The sequence below is a fragment of the Choloepus didactylus genome, chromosome 13 (assembly GCF_015220235.1).
Source record: "Choloepus didactylus isolate mChoDid1 chromosome 13, mChoDid1.pri, whole genome shotgun sequence".
NCBI classification, from domain to species: domain Eukaryota; kingdom Metazoa; phylum Chordata; class Mammalia; order Pilosa; family Megalonychidae; genus Choloepus; species Choloepus didactylus.
The window spans coordinates 18030228-18043232 of record NC_051319.1 but is presented as its reverse complement, the minus strand read 5'-3'; the positions used below and the strand labels follow the sequence as shown (position 1 = coordinate 18043232).

The 13005-nt window shown below is 39.4% G+C and overlaps 1 protein-coding gene across 3 annotated transcripts in view; it reads right to left on the bottom strand.

The window, feature by feature from the left end:
* Nucleotides 1–13005, bottom strand: part of RASGRF2 (Ras protein specific guanine nucleotide releasing factor 2) — a 301469-nt gene that overhangs the window by 57500 nt on the left and 230964 nt on the right. For all 3 annotated transcript variants that reach the window (XM_037801641.1, XM_037801642.1, XM_037801643.1), the window contains one exon: nucleotides 8398–8504. In XM_037801641.1, the coding sequence (XP_037657569.1) occupies nucleotides 8398–8504 (107 nt within the window). The remainder of the gene's footprint in view (nucleotides 1–8397; nucleotides 8505–13005) is intronic.

The window sequence follows — 13005 nt, the reverse complement described above, 5'->3', positions numbered from 1 at the left end:
ATCCGACCAGTATTCACTTTTCCCCCTCATTTAGGGCATGCCCCTACTTTACCGCTGACCTGGGCCACAGCCCCAAAGTCCAAACTCGGTGGGACATAAGCATACTTACTGGTAAGTTCCCTTGTTGGAAAACAGCCAACACCCTTGAGATTTTATAACCTCAACACCAATGTTACATAAGGGTTTCACTTTTCTCCACATCAGCCTAATCTAGGTGCACCCCCTTCAGCAGGCTTATTGCTGGAGCCTCCCAGGCCCAGACCATCCTGTCAGGTTCCTGCTTCAGAGGAATGAGGTCTGACAGGAGAGGGGAAGAAGGATTCTGAGGCGGATGTCAGAGAGCCGGGTTTGGTGGCCTGTTGCACTTTTGAGGGATTTAGTACTGTGCTGCTTAGTACATGTGGCTACTTAAATTTAATGAAAATAAATACCACAGAAAATTCAGTTTCTCAGCTAGGCTAACTATATTTCAAATGCTCGACTAGCCACATGTGACTAGAAGCTGCTGTACCGCACACTACAGATTCAAAGCATTTCCACCATCACAAAAATTGAGCAGTGCCGACTGGACCTTTCTGAGACTTAATTGCCTCACTGGCCAAACGGGAGTAACAATATGTGGCCTTTTGGAAAGCCTGGGTTTAGACCAGATGCTACCTCCACAAGGCTAGCTCCACCAAGAACAGCCATCTGCAATGTTCTGAGCATCCAACTGTAAGGTTATTCTATATGTGTTACCATGGGAATCCTCACAATCACCAGAGGGAACAGAAGTATTAATCCCATTTTTAGAGTTGAAGAAATGGAGGCCTGGGGCAGGCGGTAGCTAGTTTACTCAGTCATACAGCTAATAAATAGCAGAGCAAATATTGCAATCCAGGTTACTCTGATTCCAAAGCCCATGTGTTTAACCACAGCATTTTGCTTTTCCAGCAGACCCCTAAAGTTCTCTCCAGCTTTAAGATCCCTGCTACATAGGCAGATTGGGCCAGAGTTAGCTTCTGCCGTGATTCTTAGAAATGTAAAAGCTTTCTTCTTCAGCTGCTATGAATGAGGGGTTGTGAGAGCTGCTAATTCTTGTCTTATACTACAAACCACAGTTTTTCATTAATTGTGATCAGGAAGTGTTATGGAATGTTTGTTTTACCAAAAAGATGGATAGAAACTCTGTGTGTGTGTGTGTGTGTGTGTGTGTGTGTGTGCGCACGCGCACGCGCGCATGTTTATAGGATAATGTATAGATAAAACCCTCTCACAGCGGGAAAAACTACATGCATGTAAAAATATCATCAACAATATCAAAAGCAAAAGAATGAATGTAATTTGGCAGAAAAAGGGTTTTATCCTGCATGTATAAAAGTACCTAATATAAATAAAAACAACAATAAAACTCTAGTGAAAAACTAGGCAAAGACCATGAACAAATATATTTATGAAAAAAAGGTCCAATTCAAGTGGCAATTTTTCAAAAGCAAATTTTAAAAAGATGCTATTTTCACCCATTAACAAAGATTTTTAAAAGGATAATAGTCAATATTGACAAGGGTGAGGTTAAATGTCATAAACCGGCAGTGAAACTGAATTGTTACATGTCTGGAAAGCAATTTAGCAGTGGCTACCAAGAGAGACTTAGAGGAGTACAAACTCTCGCTCCAGTAATTTCCCTTTTAGGAATTAATGATACAGAAATTAGTCATAAATCAAGTTGAAATTAATGGACAAACATGGAAAACTTGAAACAGCATCAATGTTCAATGATCATAATTTGGTTTAAAAATGTTTCTGTGTATCTAGATAATGATATTATTTATAGGAAGAATATATACTCAACTGTCAACTGTGGCTATCTCTGGATGACAAGTTATAAGTGATTTTAAAATTTTCTAAACAAAAATTTGTTTATTTTTGCATTTTTCAAAACCTCTATACTTAATTATTAGTTTAAAATCAGGGACAAAGCACCCCAGAAGATTTCAAGACTTACTTCAACGCTAGAGTGAGTAACACAATGTTGTATTGGTGCAAGGATAGACAAACAGATCCACATGTATATGGTTATTTGATTTTTGACAGAGGAACCACTGTGATTCAGTAGGAAAAGGATAATCTTTTCAATAAATGATGCTGGAGAACTGGAGATCTGTATGGTGAAACAGAACCCTAACACCATATGCAAAACTTAATATGTACTGAATCACAGACTTAAATGGGAAAGGCAAAACAATAAAGCATTTAGAAGAAACCATGAGAGAATAATTTCATGACCTTAGGATTGATAACTTTGACTTTATTTAACGTAAGAACTTCAGTTCACCAAAAGATACCATTAAGAGCGTGAAAAGGCAAACTACAGACTGGGAAAAAATATACGCAAAACATACATCCAATGAAGGACTCATATCCAAGGGATATAAGGAACTTTTACATATCTTTAAGAGAAAGACAAACATTCCAATAAATAATGGGTAAAACTCGAACAGGCCCTTCACAAAAAAGGATACCCAAATGGCCAACAAGCATATGAAAAAGTGCTCAATCAAAAAACTGATGTCACTGAGTGCTGGTGAGGGTGCCAAGTAACTGGAACAGAGTGTAAATTGGTACAATTACTTTGGAAAATCATTTGGCAGTACCTACTAAAACTATATAGGAGAATTATTACCCAGAAATTACACTCCTAAGTATATATCCAAGAGAAATGGGTACATGTGTTCACCAAAAGACATGTAAAAGAATGTCTAAATTATTCAAATACCATTCAAAACATTCTCAATTTGGAAACGAAAGAATCCAAATATCTACCAACAGGAGAATAAATGGATAAATTGTGATAGATTCATAAAATGAAATGCTATACAGTACGTAATATCTCAATAAAAATGATAAATCCTCCAAAAAAGCACTAAACAAATATAAACTCAAGAGTTCTTCGCTATCAACTATATATGTATCTCTTTGTTCACCATAAAATGAAAGAGAGAAATGAATTAGAAACATAATAGCTGAGTTATTTTGATACAGTCTGTGAAATTGCTCTCCCAAGGTAACCTATATTTCCTGTATCATAAACAGTGATGAAGGCATCAAGTGGCTTTACTATTGCTCACCAATCCCGTTAAACTGCTCTGTAGACGGTCATTTCCCCCTTGCATGTAGTTTTGGGAAGTCGCCAAGGTCTTCCAGTATGTTTTAGTTACAAGAATGGTTTCATTTCATCAATCAAACTGTCCAATCCAGAATATTAACCAAAACATGAGTTTAGTCCAGAATAAAACATCTATCTCATGCCCTAGCCTGGCCTGCTTCAAGCCTGAAAAAACTGCTCAGGAGGCCAGTTGTTCTCTCTCCACCATCTCCCCACTTGCTTGCCATTGCTTCTGCTCTTCCGGGGCTAGATCCAGGGGAAAGAACACAGTCTGACGTGGCGGGGCAGGTACAACCCAGCCTGGTTCCCTCTGGGTGTGGCAGATGGACAGAAGCTCACTTTTTCTCTTTGGGTTATTTTGGAGACCTCTCTGCCAGAGACCCCTTACTCATACAATTCTACCCAGGCCCTGGGTTGCCCCTCAGGTAGTCTTTGTGGGTAGGACCCAAGGAGACCCAGGCTAGATTTCCCATGGATCCTCCTGGTTCACAGAAACACTTATGAACTCCTCACTCCCAAACAATCCATCTCTCTTCACTTGGCCCCAGGCAAGCATCTTCCTCTTTTAAACAGGTCAGGCTAGCTGGATGGTTTCCTTGAAGCTTCTCTCACGCGGCTTAAGGTGAGAGGCCAGCATCTACTCCTCTTCCCCATGGTGGTAGGGAACTTACACTGACAACTCTCTCCAGAAATTGCCCTCTCATGGCCTCTTCTACTTCAACCTCTTACAGTGGGAGCTCACAACTGGGAGCAGGACTGGTTGCACAGGCTAGCAACTCTCAGGATGTATGGGCTCGTGCCGCCTACTGTAGCTTCCCCTGTGCCTTTGGTCCACTGCCTGAAAGACTTAAACAAGCTGAACAATCAGAATTAACAGCCTGTCCCACAAGTAATTACACTAAATGCAATGGCCATTGGTGGGCACTTTCCACAATGACTGAGAGCTCCATGAGGTCAGAAGCCGCGGGGGTCTTGCTCCCTCACACATCCACCATTGCTTCTGGCAAACTCTGGTGCTCAATTCTTATTAGTGAGCAAATGAAGGATGTGCAAGAACGGAAGAAGGAGGAGCAATGATTTCCCCATAAATTCCGTTAGAAAAGATATTTTAATGGAACTAGATTGCTTTTGTCTGATTTCATGCTTTTAAAACATTTCCTTAAGTCTAGAATTAAGGGAACTTGTGATCATTTCATTCTTGGCCACTTGTCATTCAGACAGTGTCCAGAAGTCTGAGGATGCCAATTGTAACCTGCGGACTCTGCTGCAGGCTGCCTTGCATGGTCGGTAAAATTCCTCAGATAAGTGGACAGGCATCTCTTCAGAACGGTTGGTCAATAAGGCAATTCAGGAAAACCAAGATTGCAATGTATTGTACATGCAAGGTCTTTGACAGAGACTGAACACATATGTGAATTGTCCCTAGCCATCCTCAACGCCCCTCACCTGCCTGTCTGTGCTCAGAAGACAAAAGCAATTACAAGGGCATCTGTTCAAAAACTCTACAGCCCTGGCACCTGCAGAGAGCCTTGGGATTGTGCAATTGACAAGTAAGGCTCCCAGCAGGAGATGCTGGAGAAGTGTGTGGACACCTAATGAAAGCACTTCCTTTACTTAGATTCTCTACCAACACAGCCATGATTTCTAATCCATTAGTGCTTATAGTTGCTGTCTTGGCTGACTTTGGAAAGGTTACAGGCTGGAAAATGACCTCCTGGAGAGAATGAACAAAAGCAACATTAAAATACAAATTCAATTCACAACTATTTATTAGGCAGCTACACGTGCCCAGTGTTACAGAACTCTGTGAAAAGAAATACAAAGATGAGGCAAGGCTGGTTGCAGGGAGGTGAAATGTGCATCTCTCTGGGCATTTAGCTAGGAGTGGTATAGCCACACACATGTCTATCATACTTTATGCCTTTCATTGCTTACACTCAATATCCCCTTTAATTTTCATCATATTCTTGGGGGAGAGAAAGCAGGGATGGTTCTTTTCATTCTCAGATGAAGAAACTAGCACCTAGAGATGCTTAGTGCCTGGCTCAGGGTCCCCACTCCAGAGCTGGAATGAGGACACAGGTCCCTCGACTCTGAACACTGCTCCAGACAAGAGCATGTGGGAGAAACCCAGCTCGGCCTTGTGCCTTCACTTTCGACATAAAAGGAACAAATGAGTGAAAAGGCTTAACACAATGAGAAGAAACTAGAACAGAATGTATTAACAGATGCACTTTTAGAATCAGAGAAAATGAAACATTCCGGCCTTACCAAATACATACTAACGAAACGGGATCTAGCACCACATGGCTGGTAGGGGGTAAAGGGCAACATCCTAGGGAAATTTTATTTCTCTGGAATACTGACCCCTATACTTCTGCAACTTTTTCTTTCTTCAAAATAAGGTTCAGGATGATATCTGCCAATATATTAGTTAACTTTCACAGATAGAACAAATGAGAAATAAATAAATGATATTTAATGCTTTAAGGTAGACTTGGTTCCCTTGATTATCTGGGGATGAATCTATATGTTGGTCCTTCACTGAAGCTTTTCTGTTTTCTATAAACTGAAGTAGTGTTTCTGGGTCTACCATGTGAGGAAAAATGCAGTTTTTACAATGTTTAGATTGGAAAACAACTGCAGATCCCTCAAATCCATTCACATGTGAAGGGAAGGCAAGAAAAGGCAAATAAGTTAGTGATAAGACTTCCTCTGGCACATCAGTGAATTAAACAGCTAAGGTTGATACCTGAGTAATTTATACCTGTCACACATGGCCCTGATGTAGGGAGAGTCTGAGAAGCTGGGATTCCCAGTGCTCCCCCGGGAACTGGAATTGAGAACAGAAGTGCTTCCTATGAGCACTCAGATTTGCAAAGTATCTAATTGTCCAAAAAGGCGCCAACACTTCAGGTGCTTTGTGTATTAAAACTAATGGCCACCAGGACAAAATCTGAATAAAGAGATCCTTGTTTTTGCATGAATCCATCTTCTATTCCAATGGACTGGTGCCATTCAACCTCATACTGCCCTTATGGAAGGTTCAGCTATCAAATCAGATGCTAAAACCCACCATAAATCTCCTTATTGCAAGTAAAGTTCTCTGTATGCCGATCTCTCTCCATCTATGAATTCTCCTTACCAAAAATAAAATAATCCCAGCATATTGTAAATTGTCTTGTGGTACTATAAAAGTTATGTGTGAATTGTAAGGGATTCCAGTTTTAGAAAATTAGCAAAAGAGGGTACTGGGGATTGAGAAAGGGGGAGTAGGGCTGATAGGGAAGCAGAGTTAGAGGATTTTGGGGAGAAGACTTGGAAGAGCTTCCTTCTTCCATGGAGGGGAGCTATGGCCAAATTATTCTAGGCTTTGACTCTGTCCTGGTGACTAAGGGAATCTTGACATGACCTCATGTGATGGTTGAGTTCATGTGTCAACTTGGCTAGGTTATGGTGTCCAGTTGTTTGGTCAAGCAAGCACTGGCCTGATTGCAAACTATGAGGCTATTTCATGAACTTAAATCATCAGTAAGTTGATTGTATCTATGGCTGACTACATCTACAATCAACTGAGGAGACTGCCTTCAACAATCAGTTGAAGGCCTTAAAAGGAGAAGTGAGGATTTCAGCAATCAGAAGGGAGAATTTCCATCTCTACTTCAGCCAGCCAGCTTCTCTGGGGGAATCCATTGAAAACCTTCATTGGATTTCCCAATTGGGAATGGAATTTGGACTTGCCCATCCCCACAGTCACATGAGCCAATTCCTACTAAAAAATTTCATAATATTTACATCATAGATAGATAGATAAATAGATAGATAGATACATAAAGATATATAGATACAGATATTGATATCTTGCTTGTCAGTTCTGTTTCTCTAGAGAGCCCTGACTAATACACCTTGTCATGAGCCTAGTGAAGAGAACTGAGCAGCACCTGCTTGGCCTTGAATGTTCCAGCAACTTTGCATTTCCAAGGCCTCTGTGGGCCCCCAGAAATTGGACTCCAGACCCTGAGTCATAGAACCAGAAAGGAATGGGATGGATGATCAGACAGGGCTAAAAAGCTCATTATCATGTTTTATCTGCAGGGAGTCAAAATAGATTTAAAGCAGCTCACTGACATGGAGAAGAGAGACTAGACTGTTTAAATAACTGTGGTGCTGAGAATCTACGTCATATAAGATCCATTTTTATTTATTTAAGATGTGTAAAAGAGAATTGTTAGGTACTTTATTCACTGTGTTATCCTTATTGTTTTTATTGTAATGAATATTTAAGAATTATTATGGGCTTACTTGTGTGGTACCCACATCCTATTTTTCCCAGTTAGTAAATTCTCCTACCACAGAGATTTTGGGGTCTGGCCTGGTAGTGACCCTATTGGATGTGCTGTTGTTACCAAACAATCATGAGGCAGATCCACAACAGCCTCAGAGAATATAATAGTGAGGCCCTGTAATTCTTTGCCTTTGTCTCTTTTAATGTGGAACGCTCATTAGCTAACTCACATTTCGCATTCCATATATTCCGCTCTGAGCTATGTGGGACACATTTGTATGTCTTGGAAACTTTCCTTGTATAGATGCCAACCAGCCCCAGTCCAGAAGAGTCTGTGGACAAGGAAACACTATAATGCCTGAGACCTAAGAGGCAAAGTGAGGCCTTGCTTTATTTGCAAAATGGGTATAAATTCTATAAACTTGTACTGAAACCGCATGAATAGATAACAAGTGTCTGTCCTGTGACATAATTTAAAAACAGAACCAAAAAGTCAAGGGACATGAAGCAAAATTCCTTTCCTGAGTCGGGCTGAGAAAACACTCCCTAGCCCGATGCCGGAGTTCCCAGCCCGGAGTTGCTCGCCTCCAGGGGGCGCCATGCGCACGGCGGCGGGCAGCCCCTGAAGGAAACTCCACTCAGGGAAGGTACTGGGGGGCGGGAAGGTGCTCAGTACAGGGGCCACAGGGGGCCTCGGAAGAGGAGGAGCGCCCGGCTGCACCGTGTCACGTGATTTGTAGATCTGAAAGAGACCTCTTTGTTGCCCGAGACAGTCGATGTCGGCAACATGGCAGTAGGCCTGTGTTCGCTTCCATCAGTATGTCTAGCCTATTTTTTTCTCTTCCTATTGCAATTTCAAGGATTCACACTCTAACTCCAAAGAATTCGGTGTGGTTTTACATGTGTAATAACTTAAAATGTTTATTTTAAAAATCCTTAAAAGTGATTAATGAGTCCACTAAATTACCTGCGCGTGCTTTGAGACCCAGTGCCTGAGGACATTAAGTACCCGATTGGTGGCTGTTCTCCGGATAATGAACTCCTTGTCGCACGTTCTCTCAGTGTTGTTAAATCCTTAGGAGGAAAAGAAACACACACATGTGGTCGTTAAAGCCAATCCCCAGCAGCCTGGAAAAGTTCACTTATTTTAGGACATTAGTTAATGAAACTCACAAATGATGAGTCTTGGCATAGAGATGCAAATGGTTTCAGACGGTTGTGCATTCAGTTTACCTATTACACTCTCAGCAGTGCTCCCGCAGCCCAGTTGCAGGTGTAATTAAATGAATAATGCTCACCTATTGATGAAAGGCCACTCATTAAAGCTAAAGCTGGTCTAATGATACTTCAATTTATTCCTGTCTTGTTTATAATATAAAAGCTGAGAAGGAGTTTTAACAAAGTATTTGAGTCAGCAGTGGATTATCCTTTTTTAAAAAGCTGGATTTAATGTAGTATAATTTACATTTGTAAAATACACCCTATTACAGCCCCATTAGTTCTTGTTTTGTTTTTTAATTAGAGAAGTTGTTGGTTTACAGAAAAATCATGCATCAAATGCAGGGTCCCCTCTTACCACCCTGTCTTAACACCTTGCATTGGAGTGGTACATTTGTTACAACTGATGAAAGCACATTTTAATAACTGCACTATTAACAATGTCCATAGTTTAACTTAGGGTTCACTATTTGTGTTGTGCAGTTTCATGAATTTTTTTTAAATTTTTTCTTCTAGTAACCAATGTACAACTTAAAGTTTCCCTTTTTAATCACATTCAAATATATAATTCAGTTCTCTTAATTATATTCACAATATTGTGCTACCATCACCACCAAGCATCACCAAAACTTTTCCATTGGCCCAAACAGACTCTGTGCATTTTAAGCCTTAACTCCCTATTCCTTACCCCACCCCATCCCCTGGTAATCTATGTTCTAGATTCTGATTCTGTGGATTTGCTTATTCTAATTATTTCTTATGAGTTAGATCATACAATATCTGTCCTTTTGTGTCTGACTTTTTTCACTCAACATGATGTCTTCAAGTCTCATCCATTTATTTATCACGTGTCAGGGTGTCATTCCTTTTTATGGCTGAATAATATTCCATTATGTGTATATATAACATTTTATTTATCCATTCATCAGTTGATGGACACTTGGGCTGGCACTAGTGAATGACACTGCTATGAACATCAGTGTGCAAATATCTGTTCAAGTCCCTGGTTTCAGTTCTTTGCGTATATACCTAGAACTGGGAGTGACAAGTCATGTGATAATTCTATAAGTAACTTTCTGAGGAAATGCTAAACTATCTTCCACAGCAGCTGCACCATTTTACATTCTCACCAGCAATGAACGAGTGTTCCTATTTCTCCACATCCTCTCCAACATTTGTAATTTTCCATTTATTTAATAGCCACTCTAGTGGGTATGAAATAGTTCTCCTTGTGGTTTTGATTTACATTTCCTTGATGGCTAATGATGTTGAGCAGCTTTTTTCTTTTTTTTTTTTTTTAATCAACTTTGGAAAGTGCATATCTCATTAAAAGCACTTGTTTTATTAAGTTATTTTGGAGAATATTAAATGGAGAAAAAGTTGGAATACTCCATTTCCAATCCTAATTCTGCCACTCTTTTATAACTAATTTGTGTCCCATTTGCCAAGTGGCCTTCCACTTATCCACGTAATATTATGTGAAGAATGGTTAATGTATAAATTGCTACATTATACTATAAGGATTGCATAAAAATTAATGCCATTTTCATTAAAATAAAGTATTTAAAATCTTAAAATGTATATATTAAGAAGGAACTATTAAGAATTCTAAATAAAATGCAGACATTGTGTTGTTTTTTTTTTTTTTACTTAAGGAAGCTTGTGTGTTCATAATGCAGATACTGGAAGTAAGAGCACCTTTTCATGTGCTTTTTGACTGTTTCTATATCTTCTTGCCCATTTTGTAACGGATTGTTTGTCATTTTGTTGAGTTGAAAGATTTCTTTATATATTCTGGTTATTACGCTCTTACCAGATATATGGTTTCCAAATATTTTGTCCCATGGTGTAGGTTGTCATTTTACTTTCATGATAAAGTCCAATGAGGCACAAAGTTTTTAGTTTTCATAAGGTACCATTTACCTGTTTTTCTTTTTATTGCTTGTGTTTTGGGTGTAAAGTGTAAGAAACCATTGCCTAACACAAAGTCCTGAAGGTATTTTCCTATGTTTTCTTCTAGCAGTTTTATAGTTCTGGCTCTTATATGTAGGTCTTCAATTATTTTGAGTTGAATTCTGTATATAATGTAATATAGGGGTCTACCTTCATTCTTTTGCATATAGATATCCAGTTTTCCCAGCATCACTTGTTGAAGAGACTATTCTTTTCCAGTTGAATGGTCTTTGCTGCCTTGTCAAAAATCAGTTGGCCATAACTGAGAGGGTTGGTATCTGAATTCCATTGGTCTATATGTCTGTTCTTGTGCCAGTACTATGCTGTTTGTTTGAAACTGTGGCTTAGTAATTAGTTTTAAGATGAGGAAGTGTGGGTCCTCCAGCTTTGTTCTTTTACAAGATGGCTTTGGCTGTTTGGGGCCCCTTACCATTTTGTATAAATTTGATATTGGCTTTTCCCTTTCTGCAAAGAAGGCTGTCAGAATTTTGATTGGGATTGTACTGAATTTGTAAATCATTTTGGGTGGAACTGACATCTTAACAACATTTGGTCTTCCAGTTCATAAAACCAGAATGTCCTTCCATTTATTTAGGTCTTCTTTACTTTCTTTTAGCAATGTTTTCTAATTTTCTGTGTACAAGTCCTTTACATCTTTGGTTAGGTTTATTCCTAGATATTTGATTCTTTGCTATTGCTATTGTGAATGGAATTTTATTCTTGATTTCTTCTTCTGATTTTTCATTGCTTGTATACAGAAACACTACTGATTTTGGGGTGCTGATCTCATACTCTGCCACTTGTCTAATTCATTTATTAGCTCTAGGAATTTGGTTGTGGATTTTTCAGGATTTTCTGTACATAGGAGCATCTCTTCTACAAATAGGGAAAAGTTTACTTCTTCCTTTCCAACTCAGATTCCTTTTATTTCTTTTTTTTGCCTAACTGCTCTAACTAGAACTTCCGGTACAATGTTTAATAACAGTGGTGATATAACGGGCATCCTTGTCTTGTTCCTGATCTTTCAGTCTTTCACCATTAAGTAGGATGTTATTTGTAGGCTTTTCATATATGCCCTTTATCATGTTAAGGAGGTTACCTTCTATTCCTAGTGTTCTAAGTGCTTTTATCATGAAGGGGTGCTGGATTTTGTCAAATACCTTTTATGCATTGTTCTAGTTTGCTAATGCTGCGGAATGCAAAACACCAGAGATGGATTGGCTTTTATAAAAAGGGAGTTTATTTGGCTACACAGTTACAGTCTTAAGGCCATAAAGTGTCCAAGGTAACACATCAGTAATCAGGTACCTTCACTGGAGGATGGCCAATGGCGTCCGGAAAACCTCTGTTAGCTGGGAAGGCACGTGGCTGGCGTCTGCTCCAAAGTTCTGGTTTCAAAACGGCTTTCTCCCAGGACGTTCCTCTTTAGCAAGCTTGCTCCTCTTCAAAACGTCACTCACAGCTGCACTGAGTTCCTTCTCTTTGAGTCAGCTCATTTATATGGCTCCACTGATCAAGGCCCACCCTGAATGGGTGGGGCCATGTCTCCATGGGAATATCTCATCAGAGTCATTACCCACAGCTGGGTGGGGCACATTCCAAGCAAATCTAATCAGCACCAAAATGTCTGCCCCACAAGAATACATCAAAGACAATGGCGTTTGGGGGACACAATACATTCAAACTGGTACATGCATCAATTGGGATGATTATGTGGGTTTTTTTTTTTCATTCATTAATATGGTGTACTACATTAATTGAGTTTCTTATGTTGAGCCAACCCTGCATACCAGGGATAAATTCCACTTGATCATGGTGCAAAATTCTTTTAATATGCTGTTGGATGCATCTATGTTCATAAGAGATATTGGTCTCTTTTTTTTTCTTGTGGTATCTTTATTTGGCTTTGATATGAGGGTGATGCTGGTCTCATAGAATGAATTAGGGAGTGTTCCCTCCTCTTCAATTTTTTGGAACAGTTTGAGCAGAAGCGGTGTTAAGTCTTCTTGGGATATTTCATAGAATTCCCCTGTGAAGCCATCTGGTCCTGGGCTTTTCTTTTTTGGGAGGTTTTTGATTACTGATTCAATCTCTTTTTTAGTAATAGGTTCGTTGAGATCTTCTATTTCTTCTTCAGTCAATATAGGTGGTTGGTGTGTTTCTAAGAATTTGTTCCATCTAGGCTCTTTATTTATTTACTGGCATACCATTGTTCATTTTTATTTCAATAGGGTTGGTAGTAAGGTCCCCCTTTTCATTTCTGATTTTTGTTACTTATACCCTCTCTCTTATTTTCTTTGTCAACCTAGCTAAAGGTTTGTCAATTTTGTTGATATTTTCAAAAAACCAACTTGGTTTTGTTGATTCTCTCTTTTGTTTTTTGTTTTCTCTTTCATTTATCCCC